Source organism: Brachyhypopomus gauderio, unplaced genomic scaffold (genome assembly GCF_052324685.1).
Source record: "Brachyhypopomus gauderio isolate BG-103 unplaced genomic scaffold, BGAUD_0.2 sc376, whole genome shotgun sequence".
Taxonomy (NCBI): domain Eukaryota; kingdom Metazoa; phylum Chordata; class Actinopteri; order Gymnotiformes; family Hypopomidae; genus Brachyhypopomus; species Brachyhypopomus gauderio.
In genome coordinates this window covers 58,713-77,448 of record NW_027507197.1, presented here as the reverse complement: position 1 = coordinate 77,448, position 18,736 = coordinate 58,713, and the positions used below count along the sequence as shown (strand labels likewise).

Genomic DNA, 18,736 nt, shown 5'->3' with positions numbered 1-18,736 from the left:
TTGTAGTGTAACCTACCAAAAATGCCAATTACAATGTTCAGGAATATGAAGGGGCGAATACAAATCCACAGAACGATGTAAATGCTGCAGGTGATGCTGTCCAGCTCTGGAACCCTTTGTACTTCTGACAGCAGGACACACCAGTGAGTCATGGTGAGCAGCGTGAACAGTGTGATAAATGCATTGTGCAGATCTCTGGAGAACACAACCAGCACGCTCACTTTCAAAGCAAACACTGGCAATTATCAAATACAATGTAAAAACTGAGGAGTCCAAAATGACTGAGGAGCGACATTAGGCAAACAGCCAGAGAAAAGAACCAAGAACTATTTACTACTAATGTCACGGCCTTTCCCGACAAAGGGCAAAATTTTATATTTCCCTTAGCCCAATCCCAACCACTACACCTTGGGGAGTCGCAAGTTGACAAATGCAGAGAGAAGATGGGAATTTGCACAATATATTTATTCAACAAAAGAATTTTATATATAAAAAAAAAAAAAAAAAAAAAATCCATCAACTCCAAGTGCACCCAGTCCCAGTCCAGAACCTCGGCAGCCAGTTCAAGGAGGGACACGCAACAGTCCACTTAGTGTTCTGGATAGCAATGCTGCAGACAAAGGACAGAACAAAAACAAAACGCAGTCACCACTCAAAATAACTGAAATTGTAACAAAGAAACACACAAACCCACAAAGACGCAACACAAAAATGGAGCCCAAAGAATATAGAATATTTTAGCCAAACAAAATGTTCCCTAATAGGCTAGCACTGGAAAAAAAAAACTACTTAACACCACAGCAAACCCTCCAAATTATAAACCCCAAAATAAATCAAACCAAACAAATCCAAATCCCTTACACACAACCAAAAATCAAATAATGAAATAAACCTATAGCAGTACCCAGCCTAATAGAAAGCAACTTAGCTATTTATAGCAACGGACTCCAACAAACTAAAACAAAAATGAAAAATTAAAATGTACTGCCCTAAAACTACGACTGGTGGATGGCAGAAGGTTAAAATTCTTCTAAAAAGGTAGGGGGTTGCACTTAGCTTTTTATCAGTGCGCTTCTCGTGCACAGACAGCACCAGCAGCAGAGTCTCTCACGTTCTCGCTTTCACCAGCAGCTCAGCTGTATTTACTCCGGCACGTCCCAACTTCTCAGATCAGTCGGACAAAACAGACACCGCTTGGTTCACTCGGTTCACCCTTCAAACAACGGAAGTCTTTCCGCTTTGTTGCGTACTTGCCAGAGTCGGGAGCAGTGTCCGCCTGTGTCACGCCTTTTCTGGCCTTTAACACATGAATGGTGGAGAAAATCAAGCGTTGACAGGTCATCTAGGCTACATGCTGTCTAAAGTGACGTCATTCATGAATAGTCATTTTTTATTAGAAAGCCTTTTATCTACTAAGATTTGGAAGAAAAGCAAGGGGCTATTTACACAATTCCCATAGAAACGCAACCCATTAACAGATATAACGGATATAGCATTGAAGTGATGATCACCTTTAAAGCTTGTTATTTAGCAGTTGCCTGTAGTCTGCTGGTCTGAATCATGTTTAACTAATTAATTGTAATGAAAATACCATCTAAGCATTAATCATTTTAAAATGGTAGTCTGTAGCCTTATCACACAAGGGGGGAGGAGTGTTAATGTTGAACAAATAATAACTCACTTGAAACTTACCAGTAATATAAAAAGATGTAATATACCACACATACCAGTGTGAGTGGTAATTTAGGAAGGAAGTTTCTAATTGTGTCTAGCCTTATAATTTTGATTGTAAGGGCAGGGTAAAGGTTAGGTTTCTGCCAACATGTAAAATCTTATGGAATTTGTATCTGTCCCCATGGACCGAGGTATTTATGTTCCCAAATCTGAAAGGCAGAAGCCGTTCTTAATGAATGATCTCCTACGATTGGACGACAGGAACAGACAGAAATAGACCTGAACTGAACTGAGCAGATGTGTAGCCTGTCTTGTTAAGTGAGGATGTAGGTGCTTACATGTGTATCCTGACTTAGTCATGGCATGGAGTTGGGTTTAGGGGGATACTGCTGCTTCTCCCTGGTCCACCATCCACGGGACCACGTTCTTCTCTCCAGCCCCACTGGAGACAACAGCAAAACAGGAGCAGCTGGAATTCAGCCAGTTCTCTATGTGTTTCAGCAGATGTACCTGAGTTAGAAGGTGAGCTACTACCTTTGCATGTAGAAAAGCAGGTAGGCTGTTTTTGCCCTGCTCTTAAGGACGGCTGGCTCTGTCTTTTTTGAAACCTTTGAATCGTTGAATTTTAACCAGCACTCTCCTTTCTCCTCAGCTACGTCGCTGATGTAGTGCCCTGTCAGGGAAGCAAGATGTCATTAGTCACTTTATAGTTTCTACTGCATGTTTGTGGATATTATCAGACTGCTCACCACTGTCCATGCTGCCACCCAAATGAGACACCACAGCGTGGAGTCTGTAGATGTCTGTGTGAACAGTTTCCTGCAAACAACAAGTACATCTGTTTTTTCATATGATTAAGTAAGAATGCATCTTAGATCGTTGATATGGGTCTCTCTCATATCTATCTATCTCTCTCAGCCTGTCTTTCTCAGTCTCTCTCAGCATCTTTCAATCTTCTTTTTCATCTCTCTCTCTATTTCCTCACCAGTGGGCTGACGTGCTGTACTTTCTCTCCCTGTCCTTCTCTGCTCTCATTTACTACTAATGGGTTGAGAGAACTACATCATTATGGCAGGTACGTATAAACGTAGACAGGTTGTAAATCCAAAATTTAATTGATCACTGTAGGAAAATGGCTGATGTTTACCTTGTTCTGGCACAGAGCTTTTCTCCAGATTATCCTCCTCGTGTCCTTTGTCCTGGGTGTATGCTGGTCCACTGTGGACACATCACAAAGCCATTCAGTTAGCGTCTCATTGCTAATTGTGAAAGGGTGGACAGAGGTGAGAGAGCGTATGCTCAGGCCGTTGTACAAGCTGACCTTAACGGTTGCCCGAGTGAAGCCACTCCAGGGAGGACAGAGAGGTCCAGCTCTGAGGGGATGTCCATTAGGTTTGTTAGTTTCTTGCCCATCATGTCAAACCTCTTAATGTGGAGGATCAGAACTCTGTTCCAAAAGGAAAAATGATGTAAGAATTGGAAGAGTGTGAGATGACTGCTTTAAAACTCATTGTTTGTGGTAATTCACATAATGCGAGACTCACCGTGGGAGTGTGAAGAACTCCACCACTTCACATGCCTCGGTGCCTTGACCACATTCACATTTGAACTCCAAAACCGTTGACTGAAAAAAAGTTTTCATTGAGAGTGACAATGGTTAGGATGGCTCCCTAACTTAACAAACTGGCAAAAAAAGTGTTGTCCAGTAGGGGTGTGTGAGGTGACAGACCTTGAAGTAATTGTGTAGGCTGTCAGTCAAGGTAGAGCTCAGGTTAACAGAGAGGTGGTTGAAGTCCTCCACTCTGGAGCTCTGCAGTCCACAGCTTTCAAACAACAGAAATCAACAGAGAGGTTACAACATTCACACAGAAATAACCCACATTATCCCATACCAAGTGTGTGCATACTTTGTGACAATGCACACTCTGAAGAAACACATGTTAAGAACAGTTGATTTACAAGAAGGAGATGTGGTGATATAGCACAGAATTACCTGCTGCAGGTGCGCACAGATTTGAGGTGAAACTCAAAATTTGCCACAGGGCAGATGTAAGAGAAGGAGGAAACCCTGAGTGTCTCTCCCTCCTCCTTCAGCTGAAGCAAACACATCATCAGGAACTCATGAGCATCCTGTGGAAGACAGTACATCGGAACGGCATTACTCCTGGACTTCAGCAGCAACAGAGTTGAGAAAACAAAGAAGGTTGTGTGCAGTTCCTGCAGACTACTGCATGTGGTTCTGATGTGTTCTGAATGGCTCAGAGGGTTGTTTAGCCGAACCTGTTCGTAGTCCTCTCCAAACGCAGGGCATCTGACTGAAATACAGGCATTCAGGGCTCTCAGGAGCTTCTTCTTCTTTGAAGAGCTACGACTAGTGAGCCTGCCTTGCTGTAGATCTGCAAAACATCTACGCACAGTAACAGGGAGACCAATGTGGTTTATAACTCTCAGCATCACAACACCTCTCTAAGCACTCATAATTGAACAGTTCATTTAGACATGTGACTTCTCTGTTCCTGATCAGGTACCTGAGCATCTGGCAGCTGGATGGATCCGTCCAGCTGGAGCACTGAGCTCTGATGGGGCTCCAGAAGCAGGAGAGACTCAGAAGACACTGCAGAGTGGCGTTCATATAACATGTATTCCCAATGTTGGGAAACCTAACAGGACATTAATGTTTAGAATAGATTTAATACATAATCAGTAAAACTTCCAGGCCACTAGGTGTCAATGTCACATAATTTCAGAATTTGAAGAAGAACTGCAAAAATACTTATTGCTCCTTTAATTGCTACGTGCCTTTATTTTGGTTCAGAGATAAAGACTGTGTACATTACATCTGTGTACACTGCAAAATCACGTAATGGTTGTGTGCTAAAACACAACGTGTTCTGTCTTTACCCGAGCTGTTGGATCTCTGTGTCTCTGCCAGCAGAAACAGTGGGGGCGTGTCCTTGGCCCTCACCCTGGCCACTCTCAGTCACCCTTTCACTACTGACGATGTGCGGTAACAGGTGCTGCAAATTCTGCACACGAAAGTCTCCCTCTACCACAACAGCCGGCAATCTGAAAGAGAGAGTAAAGTGACAGATGAATATGGAGTTTGTGTAGTGCACAAAATGTTCACATACATACAAATGTTGTTTTTAATATTTTTCAGTTTCTCTTGATTTATGCCACAATGTCAATATATAACCATTATAGATTGTCCATACTTTACTGTGCCATGAAGATGACTTTAATAATGTACCCACCTATCCATGGGCACAGAGCACACATCTTTATCAGCAGCCCCTATGGAGAGAACAAAACCTTGGAGTAAGTGTCTTTGACTAAAACATACTATGCAAAGGTACAAAATCATAAAAGATTCTGAGCTCTGACCAGGAACAATCCCTTCCGTGTTCTTGGGTTCAGTAGGGAGTTTGTTGTTGGACCTGGGGGCAAATAATTCCAGGGAAAAATCATAGACAGAATAAATAATAACCAAATGTGCATGTGACTACACATGTGCATGTGACTACACAATTCATAAGGCTGGGACGGTTTTCATACCTGGTTAAGTGTCCCTCAGAGGAAGAGGAGCAAGAGATGGAGGAGGAGCTGACATTCAAGGACTGAGTGTCAGTTACTTGTGTCAGGGAGGATGACTCTATATGTCTCCACCATCTTTGCTTTTTCTTCTTTTTAACTTCACTATTCACACCCTCTTTGTTCTTTTTCTGTAGGAAACCATTGGTTTGTCAAATCATGGGTATGGGAAACCTCAGTACACCCTAAAAAGCATCACATCTTAAATCGAAAAAATATCGGAGAAAATATCGGAGAATCGGAGAATAACCGGTATAAAAATGCCGGTTACTCCTTTTTAGACCACAACGTATAAAAACGTTAGATAGCTACCTTCATACACGAGTAAATGCAACCCATTTGTCCGATATACGCTCCTTCCTAACAGAATTAATGTAAACGTCGTCGCGTCGGGTTTGCAGATACTTTAAATGTGATGTTCGCGATATATTGACCTGGTTCTATTGTGCAGCGCTGTCACGGCCTCGTTGTTAACGTCAGTAGCTATATGACGTAATAGTGCTGCGTTCTGTTATCGTTAAGTGTGAAGCTGTAAGCTCCAGACTATTTAGCACAACTTCTATACCCTAAATCCCAAACCAAACACTTAGGTCCTCAGACACAGGTCTTCTGGTGATTCCAAAATACAAGCTTGTCACTGCTCGTGGGCGCTCATTCTGTGTAATGGCCCCAAAACTGTGGAATGGCCTCCCGCAACATCTCCGCTTCTGTTCATCCTTTTCCTCCTTCAAAACTCAGCTTAAAACTCACCTTTTCTCTCAGTATTTTCTCCCTTCCACATAGTCATAGTATGGTTTAATTAATTATATTTATTTATTTAATTGTTATTTGTTTTTTTTCCCCATAGGATTTTTGTAAAGTGTCCTTGGGTACTAGAAAGGCGCTATATAAGTTTAACTTATATTAAATACGTTGTTTAAATATCTAAGTGACGCACTACCGCTACTAGTGGTGAGAAAGTGTACTGCATTTTATTCAAAATCAATGCGGTCCGGCGGCCCTCTGCGGCCCAAAGTTTAAAACTGTTGTTCTTTTGAGGCCCTCAAGGTGGCGTTCGCGGCCCACAGTTGGGTTAAGAATCTCATCTAGATGAGGTTTTGGGGCTAAATCATCTCTTGACTGTCATGATGATGCCCGATGTTGTGAGGGTTTTGTGTGTTTTTTTGTTTTTGTTTGCCCAATCTTTCCTTTGCAACCTTTCAGTGACTCTGCAATATACTCCGCAGGGGACGACCAAGTTCATGGTCATGGTTCATGGATCATGAAATCCCTTCACCCTTTAGTGCTAAGGTTTAGTGATTCATCTTATACATTATTATACTAGAAAAATCCAAATACTAGAATGTAAGATACTGATTAGTGAAAGAAATCTGCACAATTACACACACAGCTTGGGCACCTTGCAGGGCTTTGAGCTTTTATGAAAAGTGCGGTTCAATTATATTTCACATGTACAGTATCAGATACTCTTTTTGCATTTTAAAGTCCCCTCTAATTTATAACTGTCCAACAATATTTCAGGTTGTCCTAAAATATTTCCTGATTGCTTATAAACTGTTTCTTCACAGCTGATTGCCTGACTGAATCTATAGATTGCCTTTCCTGCATTTACACTGAATGTAGTTTGACAACATTATAAAGGATATATGTTTCCAAAACATGCATAGAAATTCAAGTCATGGAGTACAAATTTAATTTGATCAAATTACAACTTGACAGAAAAAGTAAAACTGCATTTTCATTAAATAAATATACAAAATTCAGATTCAAATTGTAGCTGTAGAGAGAGGAATAAAATCCATCCAATTGTCATTAACAAAAAACAAGCAAAAACAAAACACACACACACACACACACACACACACACACACACAAAACAGATTTGCCAGATTTCTATACGATGAAGATTTTTTAATCAGGTGTCAACAGCACGACATCTAACTTGGATAAAGCCACTTCTGTTACGTAAGGAAGTGTCTGATGGAAGTGTCTGATGGGAGGGTCTGATGGGAGTGGATCAGAACTCTGTTCCAAAAGGAAAAATGATGTAAGAACTGGAAGAGTGTGAGATGACTGCTTTAAAACTCATTGTTTGTGGTAATTCACATAATGCGAGACTCACCGTGGGAGTGTGAAGAACTCCACCACTTCACATGCCTCGGTGCCTTGAGCTTGACATTCACATTTGAACTCCAAAACCGTTGACTGAAAAAAAGTTTTGATTGAGAGTGACAATGGTTAGGATGGCTCCCTAACTTAACAAACTGGCAAAAAAGTGTTGTCCAGTAGGGGTGTGTGTGGTGACAGACCTTGAAGTAATTGTGTAGGCTGTCAGTCAAGGTAGAGCTCAGGTTAACAGAGAGGTGGTTGAAGTCCTCCACTCTGGAGCTCTGCAGTCCACAGCTTTCAAACAACAGAAATCAACAGAGAGGTTACAACATTCACACAGAAATAACCCACATTATCCCATACCAAGTGTGTGCATACTTTGTGACAATGCACACTCTGAAGAAACACATGTTAAGAGCAGTTGATTTACAAGAAGGAGATGTGGTGATATAGCAAAGAATTACCTGCTGCAGGTGCGCACAGATTTGAGGTGAAACTCAAAATTTGCAACAGGGCAGATGTAAGAGAAGGAGGAAACCCTGAGTGTCTCTCCCTCCTCCTTCAGCTGAAGCAAACACATCATCAGGAACTCATAGGCATCCTGTGGAAGACAGTACATCAGAAGGGCATTACTCCTGGACTTCAGCAGCAACAGAGTGAGAAAACAAAGAAGGTTGTGTGCAGTTCCTGCAGACTACTGCATGTGGTTCTGATGTGTTCTAAATGGCTCAGAGGGTTGTTTAGCTGAACCTGTTCGTAGTCCTCTCCAAACGCAGGGCATCTGACTGAAATACAGGCATTCAGGGCTCTCAGGAGCTTCTTCTTCTGTGAAGAGCTACGACTAGTGAGCCTGCCTTGCTGCAAATCTGCAAAACATCTACGCAAGGTAACAGGGAGACCAAAGTGGTTTATTTCTCTCAGCATCACAACACCTCCCTAAGCCATCATATTTGCACAGTTCATTTAGACAAGTGAATCCTCTGTTCCTGATTGGCTACCTGAGCATCTGGCAGCTGGATGGATCTGTCCAGCTGGAGCACTGAGCTCTGATGGGGCTCCAGAAGCAGGAGAGACTCAGTAGACACTGCAGAGTGGCGTTCTGGAGGCGGGAAGGGAAACTGCAGGTGTTCTCAATACACACCTTGACTAGCTAGCCAGGTATTTTAAAATGAAATGAAATGTGCAATGTGAAATGAGCACACATTTCATTTCATTTTACCTGGCTAGCAGAGGAGTCAATTCCAGGTTCAGAAAGTAAAAGTCCTCAACAGGATTTTGCTCAGGCTTCCTGGATTGTGTTGATTCCACTAATTTTACCTGGATTGCACTAATTAGAAAATCTAGCAAGCTTGAGTAAAATCCTGGTGAGGACTTTTACTTTCGGAACCTGGAATTGACACATCTGCTGGCTAGCGAGTCAACATGTGTATGAACACCTGCAATTCTCCTTCCCTTAATAGTTTTAGTAAACAATTCAGTAATGTGTAGTGTCTCCACCAAATTTCTCATGGATTTTCGTGACTGGATATGGTGACGGATTAAATCTGGTGGCTTGAAGAATCCCGTTCACCACTGTTAACGACACACTACTATAATTTACCCAGCTACAGTTTATGTATTATGCATTGATGTGCATTTACAGCACACTTGTAATATAGTAATATAATTTTCCCAGCTACATTTTATTGTCACGTAGGGCTACTCCCCCCTCTCCTAGCTGTCACTCCGGTGTCCTGCTCTTCGTGTCTTTGTTGTTCCTTGCTTGTTAATCCCGCCTTGCTTGTCTGTTACCATAGTTTCCTTCTGTCTGCCATGCCCATGTTGTCATTGTCTTCACCTGTGTCTAGTCTAGTTCTGTGTATTTATATCCCTGTGTCTCCCTAGCCCGTTTTCGGTTGTTCTGTTCATTTGCTCCGTCGGTATTTGCCAATGTGCTCCGCGATCCTTGTTATTTGATTTCGTGAGTATTGTTCCTGTTCCATTGTTCATTCCTTTTAGTGTTCTCCCCATTGCCCTGTTCGTTCTCTTTGTGTGTCTGATTATGCCGATCAACTTGTCAAACCTGGATGGCTCACCTGTTACGACCCCTGCCTGTTGTTACGACTATGATTATGGAATTCCTTCTAATAAATCTCGCTCTCCTCAGCGTTTGTCTGCCTCCTAGCTGAGGAGGTGCCTGCGTTACATTTGTACTTATATTTTATTTTATGTTGTGCATTTGTAGCACACTTGTACTATTTAAAAGCTAGTCATTTAAAATGTTTATTTTAAAAAATGAAAATTTCCACCAGGGAAATTTTAGTAAGCACCAATGCAAACTGTCTATAAGAAACAATTTCTACTTTCTTTTGTTTCCCCTCTCTTGAAGCTACATTTTATTTATTTGTAATAATTTAGGCTGTGTGTTTCCAGTGTAATATTCCTCTCTCACTATAGTTTACTAAATTCAGGTATCGCATGGTTAGTGTTGCTAGCTGGGAAAATAGTGAATCACTCAAATATCATAACTGGATACATTCAACCTAAAACATAATTAGCCTATAACTCACTAATGATTAAGTCAAGTCAAGTTTATTTGTATAGTGCTTTTCACAATCTTTACAAGATTAACAATCTTATGGGTCCAAATCCCTAATGAGCAAGCCAATGGCGACAGTGGCGAGGAAAAACTCCCTATGATGGAGGGGAATAGGAAGAAACCTCGGGAGGACCAAGACTCAAAAGGGAACCCATCCTCCATTGGGCGGCCCGTTAGCACAAGTCCGTGGTGCGCAGGGTGGTTCTACAGTTCTACAGTAGTAGTCACAGTTCTCGTTCCCCGGCCAAGTAGTCACAGTCCCTTCAGTGTAGATGGTGAGCCTCTGATAGGAACTAGCATCCGCACGACCTCTTGTGGCAATGGCACGTCTAACCCTGGCATCAGTACATCCACAGGCAGGTGCTTGTATCCGGATAGGTGCGTGTATCCAGCAGGGACCAGTCCCCTTCGGGTGGCCTGGTTAAATACACAAATCACACAAAAACACAAAATCTAATTATACAGACTAATACACAAGTCACACACAAACCACACAATCAGACTAAGCATACTGATGATTACATGAGTAACACCAAAGGTAAAATACAAGACAGTATGACTCCTTTGCAATTAAAACACAATCACATTACTGATAAATATTTATAAAACAATAATAACTATTTCACTAACAATTTACAAAATCATTTACATTTACGGCATTTAGCAGACGCTCTTATCCAGAGCGACTTACAAAGTGCTTTGCATTCAATCACAGAATTCATCCTAGGAAATAGTACGAATAGGCCAGAATTCAAGATACCATTGAGTCAGACTACTACTAAACTACAGGAGTCAATGTCATTACCTAGTGTTTTTGCAAGTTAGACATTTGCCAAGAAGCACAAATAACCACAGACAAACATACCATTTAAAGAACCACGGCAAGTGGTATCAGCTGAGTTAGTGCTCTGGTAAGAACTCAACAAACAGGTGGGTCTTCAGTCTACGCTTGAAGATAGCAATAGACTCTGCAGTCCTAGCAGCTAATGGAAGATCGTTCCACCATCTTGGAGCCAGGACGGAGAATAGTTTGGAGCTTTGTCTTCCATGAGACTTTAAGCATGGAGTTTCGAGTCGAGCCAAGCTTGAGTTTCTGAGTGTTCGCTGTACGGATTGGCTTTTGACCATGGACATCATGTAGGGAGGGGCCAGTCCATTTTTGGCTTTGTAAGCAAGCATCAATGTTTTATATCTGATGCGTGCCGCTACTGGAAGCCAGTGAAGAGAGCGTAGCAGAGGAGTCACATGTGAGAACTTAGGGAGATTGAAGACCAGTCGTGCTGCAGCATTCTGAGTTAGTTGTAGAGGTCTGATGAGGATGACAGGAGCACTGATAATCTGCTGTTGATAACCAAAAATCCCAAAATGGTCGAATCTGTAATCCTGATGGTTGTCCACGGTGATGATGAATAGTCCACGAATGGTGATTCTTTCGGGCTTTCCTCACAGTTCCTTGCACACTGACGATGGTGATTGTTCTAATAATCCCGACGATCGGTTCTTGATGCCGTTCAGTCCTCTGGTCTTGTCTCTGTTCTCTGGCGTGGATCATAAAGTCTCTCATCATCCTGATGCACATCTTGTCAAGGCTTATTATTCTGTCCTGGTCCACAAACTGCAGTAGTCCTCTTGTCCTGGGAGCCTGCGTGAAATTCAGGTTGCACAGCTGTCGGTAGTCTCTAATCCAGGAAGAAGCACAGGAGACCCACATGATGGACAGAACGAAAGAGACAGAAAAGCAGAATAAAGACTACACACAGCTTTATGTTTTCATGAGAAATCTGGAAGATGAGTTAGGGTTACACAAACCTCAAAAGATGAAACAGAGTGTTGGGGGAAAGAGAAGGGGCAGATGTAAAACGCTCCAGGTGGGTGATCAGTCCATGTGATGTTCTACCTCTGTGTCCCAAAAGACCAACATCTAGTCCTCATGTGGTTATGGGAAAACCTTCAGCATCTGAAAAACACACATGCAAGCAAAAATATTAAATTACGTAGAAAAATAAAACGCATGCCACACAGTGAAATTATGAATTTATATAAGAATTCAATTCATGTGTAGGTGTTTAAAAGCCTGGAGGTGGTCGTTGAGGGGGTGCTCTCGGTGGGGATGGACTGCTGGAAAAAACAGCTGGGTTCGGTGTCTCCAGGGTCTGGGTGTGACTAGATTCGGATGACCTGAAAATGTCATCCGAACCAATGGAGACACCCTTAAACCAAGTGGACACCACCGTTTGCTACAAAACACACACAATAAAAATGCCTTTAGATATCATTTTCTAAAAACCTCACCACAAATAATTCTAAATGCAATCAGAAAGGAGGAAGCACTAACCAGAAAAATATTCTGCACCGACGTTGTTGTTGAACAGGTGCGCAGGTAGATGGTGGCGTCTGTGATGCTGGATCCCCTCCGCTGAATTAACAGAGGACATGCTGATGAGTGTAATTCAGAATGGGACAAGCTAGTGAAAGATGCTTATAGTCAAGACTCTTTGTTACCTTGATGCAGGCCACGGCACTAGCGCTGGCAAAGTGGTGGAGGGTAAGCTACAAATACAAGGAAAAGATTAGGTTGAAGGGACATTTACAGTAGCATGTCCATTCTTACTGAAATTGTGAACCTGTTCCCATGACTCACCTCTGCACCTATCCAGTAAAAGTCATTGTTGAGCACCCACCAGTGCTCACTCTCCAGCCCACTGTAGATGGACTTGTGCTGGAGCTTCACCTCCACCACCTGCAGTCAAGCAGAAAAATAACTTTACCACTGAAATGGACAAACCCCTTATAAACCCTCAGGTAACAAAATATTTTTGTGCCTGTGATACACATTAAAAACTTAAGGGAACCTGTGTAGCTGAAGAACCCATTCGTGAGAAGGTGAAGGCAAACATCCTATGTGCTCTGTCCAATCCTTGGCGAGTCTGTATAAGCCTCAACTATGGAGAAAACCAAATACGTGTTACTTTGCGACTAGACAAGTATGTGCGACCTGCATTTTACTATTGTGACCAGCATGCAAATAAACAATGCATGCTACAGTTCTGCACAGAAACTTCCCTAAATCCTGTACATGTTGTGACAACGTGTTGTGAAAAGCGCTATACAAATATATTTGATTTGATTTGATTTAAACAGAATGAAGCTGGCTAAGAAAGATTTCACCAATAATAGCCAACTACCTCTCGGATCGGGGTATGGAGCGTCTCAAAGATGCCTTCGTCCAATGCAAAAGGCTCCCGATCATGTCCTAAGGAAGATGTTTAAAAAACACTGAAATATTAAAAACTTTGATGCAACTGTGGCAGAGTGAGATTTTTGGGGGTAATCTCACTAATTCCCTCCCTAATTACAAATTGTGGTGGAGCCGTGTGAGTCGCGGGGTAGGTGTATCCTGGGGTTATAAATAGCAGGGGTGTGGTTATGTGGGCAGATCCCCTGCTGTCATCAGGTTTTTCCAGCACCTCTAATGGTGGCGAGTCATCATTGTTGGACCAGCTTAATACCGTCGAGGTATGGCGCTTCTTTTGGGCGTCTGATTATCAGTAAGTGCTGTGCGCGGAGAATTGACATGCTCTGCTGTTTCGTCGCAGTTCGGTGGGCGCGTCAAGAGAATTACTGTGCTGATATCTACCACGGGTGGGCAGTTGCTATTTGAGAACAACCTGGTTAGGTAAGGTGGGATTGCTGATTATTGGCACTTTTAATAAAGGGATTTGTTTTTAATTCATTTTCCTTTGTTTAGTCATCGCGCTGTTGTGAAGAATTCGCCGTGGCTGTTGGAGCAACCAGCGGATTCCAGTCATAAAGGGGAGAGAATACAACAGCAACTTTCACCCAAAAATAAAGTTTGCGCGTGGTTCCAGTAGCCGGCAGTGCTGCTGTTTTGTTTGGGCCGTTCGTGATTCACGTCGTTCGAGTGATCGTGTGTTTCGTGTTTTCTATTTGTTTTCCCTGTTACGTGTTTAGGCTCAGTTTGGCGGCGACCTTCTTAGTTTTACATGTTTGATTTGGTTGAGTGTCTGGTTTTTATTTCTTTATCCCTTTTTCGTTTGCAGTGATTTTGTGGTGTGATTTGTTTCGTGGTTTCTTTAAATAGTGTTGGTGCCAAACTGCGCTGCAAAGCGTTTGGTTTTTTGGGTTGTGTTTGTGACTTATTGGTCTTCTTATTGTCCGGGTTTTGTTTAATTATTTGATTGTTTGTGCAGGGCAGGAGCTGCAGGCCGGACAGAGGCAGATGTCCCAGGTGGTGGAATCTCGTGCACGGGTGTGGTAGTGAGTGAAGAGTATTGAGTGTGAAGTATGGTCACGGTGAGCGTACAGTATAGAGGTGATCTCATAGCTCTCATCTTAATTACCAAGGCCGCAGCCCTGTTCCCTCTTGTTTTACTTGTCATTGTGAGTCTGTGCAAATTATATATTTTTATATACGATCCATAAAGTGGTCGAAGTATATTTTTATATTAAAGAAATTATTGAAACTACCTCTCTGGTCCAGTGGTCTTGAACTTGTGTCCTTTTCGTTAATGGTTTTCGTTTGTGCTGAGGCTTTCATTTGCCCCAGTATAATTCCTTGGGGTGAAATTCCCCTAGGTGGCGTAGTCGTGCATCTTCTTTTTGGGTTTTTGTTAGTTCTGCTCGCCACATTTTGGCGTAGTCGGCAGGATCCACTGAGTACCAGAGACGTAGAGTGTATTAGTTTGTATGTTTTGGGGATTGATTATTTTTTTTTCTCTTTTTTTTTTTGATACAAAACAGCAGCATTTGTTTGAGGGACTGGTAGTTTGACTGGGTTGTTTTTGTGTTATAGCACACCTGCTATTAAAATGGAGGAAGAGATACAGCAGCTTCGAGACCTAGTCATGCAGCTTAAGGCTGATAATGAGCGATTACTCCAGGAAAGGGCTACTGTACCAACTGGTGCTAGTGTAGTTACCCCAGCTGTTCCTGTTGGTGTAAGTAATGCCCCTTCAACGGGTGCTAGTGTTACGGAGCGTTTGGTGGTTGTCCCTCGCGATCGTAAATGTTCGTTTTTTAATGGTAAGACTGGGATCGGTATAGTGGAATGGATAGAAGAAGTTAAAGCTTGTATGCGAGCCCGCCATCTCTCGGTATCCGATCAGGCTTTCTTTATTTTTGACCATTTGGAAGGGGAGGCAAGGGAAGAAATAAAGTACCGCTCTAATATAGAGAGGGGGGATCCAGCTAGCATTTTTACCATTTTAAAAGATCTTTACGAGTGCTCACAATCTTATGTAACATTACAGCAGGCCTTTTTCTCAAGAAAACAGCAGGAAGGGGAAACATTACAGGAGTTCTCATTAGCATTGATGGCGTTGATGGAACCGGTAAAGCAACAGGCCCCAGAGGGAATGTTAAACGCGCAGGTTTTACTTCGGGATCAGTTTGTAGAACATGTTTTAGACGGTGCTCTCCGTAGAGAGTTGAAGCAGTTTGTTCGGCAGCAGCCCACTGCCACATTGTTAGAGGTGCGTGGAGAGGCCATTCGATGGGAGAGGGAAGGATTGCCAGGGGGTGCCAGGGGACGTTGTCTCTCCCTACCATCGGCATATGGCTTACAGTATGGTGTGCAGGGGAGTCCCTGTTCAGTTTCACCCAGTGCGTCAAGGTCATCTGAGTTGCAAGAGTTGAAAGAGTTGGTGAAGCGTCAGCAAGCTCAACTTGATAAGTTAACTCAAACTGTTGCTTCTTTGCAGACGTCCTCAGAACGTAATCGTCCCTTTCAACAAGGGCGTGTCATTTGTCGCCGATGCCAGCGGCCTGGTCATTTTGCAAGAGAGTGTGATGGGGAACGGGTGTTGCACTCCAATCGGGGCCCACCCTTAAGGGCAGCAGAGTCCGCTCACCATCAGCAGTCGGAAAACTAATGCCCACTGAGCTGCAGAGCCACAGTTCAGAAGGGGTATCTTTGGGCTCCAAGCCAGGTACTGTTTCTAGGCTAATGTCATCTTGCCCCGATATTGTAATTGGGGGCGTTTCAGTCTTGTCTGTTGGACACGGGTTCTATGGTGTCTACCGTCACCGAGAGCTTCTTTTTGCAGCAGTTTGAACCTTGGGGTCAGGACCGTCTCCAGTCCTGTCATTGGCTACAACTACGGGTTGTTAATGGGTTTGATATCCCATATATCGGTTATCTGGAGTTGGATGTAGCACTTGTGCGGAGTTACCTTTTGGTCGCTCTGTTCTATTTGAACCTCCTGAGGCTGGGTTGCCAGCCGGGCTATCGGCCTCTTCCTGCCTAGTTCCGGTGGATAAGGGTACAGTGTATGTTCCTGTCGTCAATGAAGGAACAAACACACCTTGGGTTTTTAAGCAGTGTTCAGGTTGTTAGCCTTCCTACTGGGGTTATGGATGTTAGGTCCACCACTGCTGCAATGCGAACCTTCGTAGCAGCTACTGCTGTGCAGCCTGGAATAGAGGCTGTGGACTGATCGGCACTGACAGACCAGGAACCGAGTGAAGTGAAGTTTCTTCTACAGGATTACAATTCAGTTGTTAGCCCATGGGTGATCTGGGTTGCACCAACCTTATAGCACCTGAAATTCCTTTGTTGGATAGGGCACCAGTGTGGCAGAGGTATAGACACATTCCTCCATCCGAGTATGACGTCGTAAAGGCTCATATCGATCAGCTTCTCGAGTCTCGGGTAGTGAGAGGGAGTAGTAGTGTATGTGCCTCTCCTGTCGTGTTGGTGACGGGGAAGTATGGGAGTTTGCACATGTGTGTAGACTATCGGTTGCTTAATAGCAAGACCTGCAAGGATGCGTGCGGTCGGTGGGGTTTGTGAGGCAGACGAGCCACACAGCTCTGTGTCAAATGTACAGTTGGCCGTGTTTGGACCATGGCACTAGTGGTTTCTACATGGGTTTATCGTCGGGGCGACGATATTAAATGTGGGGGTAGAATGTGGCAGAGTGAGATTTTTGGGGGTAATCTCACTAATTCCCTCCCTAATTACAAATTGTGGTGGAGCCGTGTGAGTCGCGGGGTAGGTGTATCCTGGGGTTATAAATAGCAGGGGTGTGGTTATGTGGGCAGATCCCCTGCTGTCATCAGGTTTTTCCAGCACCTCTAATGGTGGCGAGTCATCATTGTTGGACCAGCTTAATACCGTCGAGGTATGGCGCTTCTTTTGGGCGTCTGATTATCAGTAAGTGCTGTGCGCGGAGAATTGACATGCTCTGCTGTTTCGTCGCAGTTCGGTGGGCGCGTCAAGAGAATTACTGTGCTGATATCTACCACGGGTGGGCAGTTGCTATTTGAGAACAACCTGGTTAGGTAAGGTGGGATTGCTGATTATTGGCACTTTTAATAAAGGGATTTGTTTTTAATTCATTTTCCTTTGTTTAGTCATCGCGCTGTTGTGAAGAATTCGCCGTGGCTGTTGGAGCAACCAGCGGATTCCAGTCATAAAGGGGAGAGAATACAACAGCAACTTTCACCCAAAAATAAAGTTTGCGCGTGGTTCCAGTAGCCGGCAGTGCTGCTGTTTTGTTTGGGCCGTTCGTGATTCACGTCGTTCGAGTGATCGTGTGTTTCGTGTTTTCTATTTGTTTTCCCTGTTACGTGTTTAGGCTCAGTTTGGCGGCGACCTTCTTAGTTTTACATGTTTGATTTGGTTGAGTGTCTGGTTTTTATTTCTTTATCCCTTTTTCGTTTGCAGTGATTTTGTGGTGTGATTTGTTTCGTGGTTTCTTTAAATAGTGTTGGTGCCAAACTGCGCTGCAAAGCGTTTGGTTTTTTGGGTTGTGTTTGTGACTTATTGGTCTTCTTATTGTCCGGGTTTTGTTTAATTATTTGATTGTTTGTGCAGGGCAGGAGCTGCAGGCCGGACAGAGGCAGATGTCCCAGGTGGTGGAATCTCGTGCACGGGTGTGGTAGTGAGTGAAGAGTATTGAGTGTGAAGTATGGTCACGGTGAGCGTACAGTATAGAGGTGATCTCATAGCTCTCATCTTAATTACCAAGGCCGCAGCCCTGTTCCCTCTTGTTTTACTTGTCATTGTGAGTCTGTGCAAATTATATATTTTTATATACGATCCATAAAGTGGTCGAAGTATATTTTTATATTAAAGAAATTATTGAAACTACCTCTCTGGTCCAGTGGTCTTGAACTTGTGTCCTTTTCGTTAATGGTTTTCGTTTGTGCTGAGGCTTTCATTTGCCCCAGTATAATTCCTTGGGGTGAAATTCCCCTAGGTGGCGTAGTCGTGCATCTTCTTTTTGGGTTTTTGTTAGTTCTGCTCGCCACACAACCTAGTTTAAATTTGCCATTAAAGGGTAGCCAATTTAGTTAGGCTAAGTAACATAGTGATAGGTAGCTAGTTTAATGTAGCAAACTAGCTTGCGAATATAGGGGTGTGTTCGTCGCTAGCTGCCTAATTTACCGTCGCAGGTGTCGGTATGAGCTGCAGCTTCGACTTCCGTCTGTTGATCTCGGACCCGCCGCCTGTAAACGAGAAAAGACCAAACAACGGCCGAAACTCCAGTGGCACAAAGGAGCACTGGTCGCAGCCCAGTGAAAGGCAGGGAAAACAACATTTTAAACAGGTTAAACAAATTAATTCGAGATATTAACTCGTTGAATATGTTAATTCGAGATATTAATTCAGTAAATATATTAATTCAATATATTAATACGTTGAAGATATTAAATGGAGATATTAATTGTTTGAAGATATTAATTTGTAGATATTTGGAGATATTTGTTGATTTTTTTCCACAGCAAATGCAAAAGTGTCTTGTCTCTTTGGGGGTCGGT

General features: G+C 43.1%; 1 protein-coding gene and 3 long non-coding RNA genes across 5 annotated transcripts; 2 read left to right on the top strand and 2 right to left on the bottom strand.

Moving 5' to 3' along the window:
- Positions 1 to 502: 502 nt before the first annotated feature.
- On the bottom strand, positions 503 to 3,119 carry LOC143505569 (uncharacterized). Of its 2 annotated transcripts, none has more exons than XR_013127875.1 (5): positions 2,996 to 3,119; positions 2,424 to 2,892; positions 2,209 to 2,347; positions 2,013 to 2,116; positions 503 to 1,297 (listed from the first exon to the last, which is right to left on the bottom strand). It is a non-coding gene; the product is annotated as an uncharacterized LOC143505569 (long non-coding RNA). The 2 variants fall into 2 exon arrangements; XR_013127876.1 differs by having other exon boundaries at positions 2,427 to 2,892.
- Positions 3,120 to 3,832: 713 nt separating this feature from the next.
- LOC143505572 (ubiquitin carboxyl-terminal hydrolase 37-like) lies at positions 3,833 to 5,954 on the bottom strand. Its single transcript, XM_076996164.1, has 8 exons — positions 5,578 to 5,954; positions 5,230 to 5,396; positions 5,059 to 5,111; positions 4,929 to 4,968; positions 4,576 to 4,740; positions 4,203 to 4,334; positions 3,955 to 4,081; positions 3,833 to 3,838 (listed from the first exon to the last, which is right to left on the bottom strand). The coding sequence occupies exons 1-8, from the start codon at positions 5,602 to 5,604 to the stop codon at positions 3,833 to 3,835; spliced, it is 717 nt and encodes a 238-aa protein (XP_076852279.1). The 5' UTR covers positions 5,605 to 5,954.
- A 7,308-nt stretch (positions 5,955 to 13,262) lies between these two features.
- Positions 13,263 to 14,439, top strand: LOC143505565 (uncharacterized). The gene is made up of 2 exons (XR_013127870.1): positions 13,263 to 13,468; positions 13,549 to 14,439. It is a non-coding gene; the product is annotated as an uncharacterized LOC143505565 (long non-coding RNA).
- A 2,418-nt stretch (positions 14,440 to 16,857) lies between these two features.
- Positions 16,858 to 18,065, top strand: LOC143505566 (uncharacterized). The gene is made up of 2 exons (XR_013127871.1): positions 16,858 to 17,094; positions 17,175 to 18,065. It is a non-coding gene; the product is annotated as an uncharacterized LOC143505566 (long non-coding RNA).
- The last annotated feature ends 671 nt before the right edge of the window (positions 18,066 to 18,736 follow it).

Coding starts and splice junctions, on each gene's coding strand:
- LOC143505572 (XM_076996164.1), bottom strand. CDS start 5,604: ATGGGTTGCATTTACTCGTGTATGAAG. Junction 5,397..5,577: donor GCATTTACTCGTGTATGAAG/GTAGCTATCTAA, acceptor GGTTTCCTACAG/AAAAAGAACAAAGAGGGTGT. Junction 4,741..4,928: donor TGCTCTGTGCCCATGGATAG/GTGGGTACATTA, acceptor TCTCTCTTTCAG/ATTGCCGGCTGTTGTGGTAG.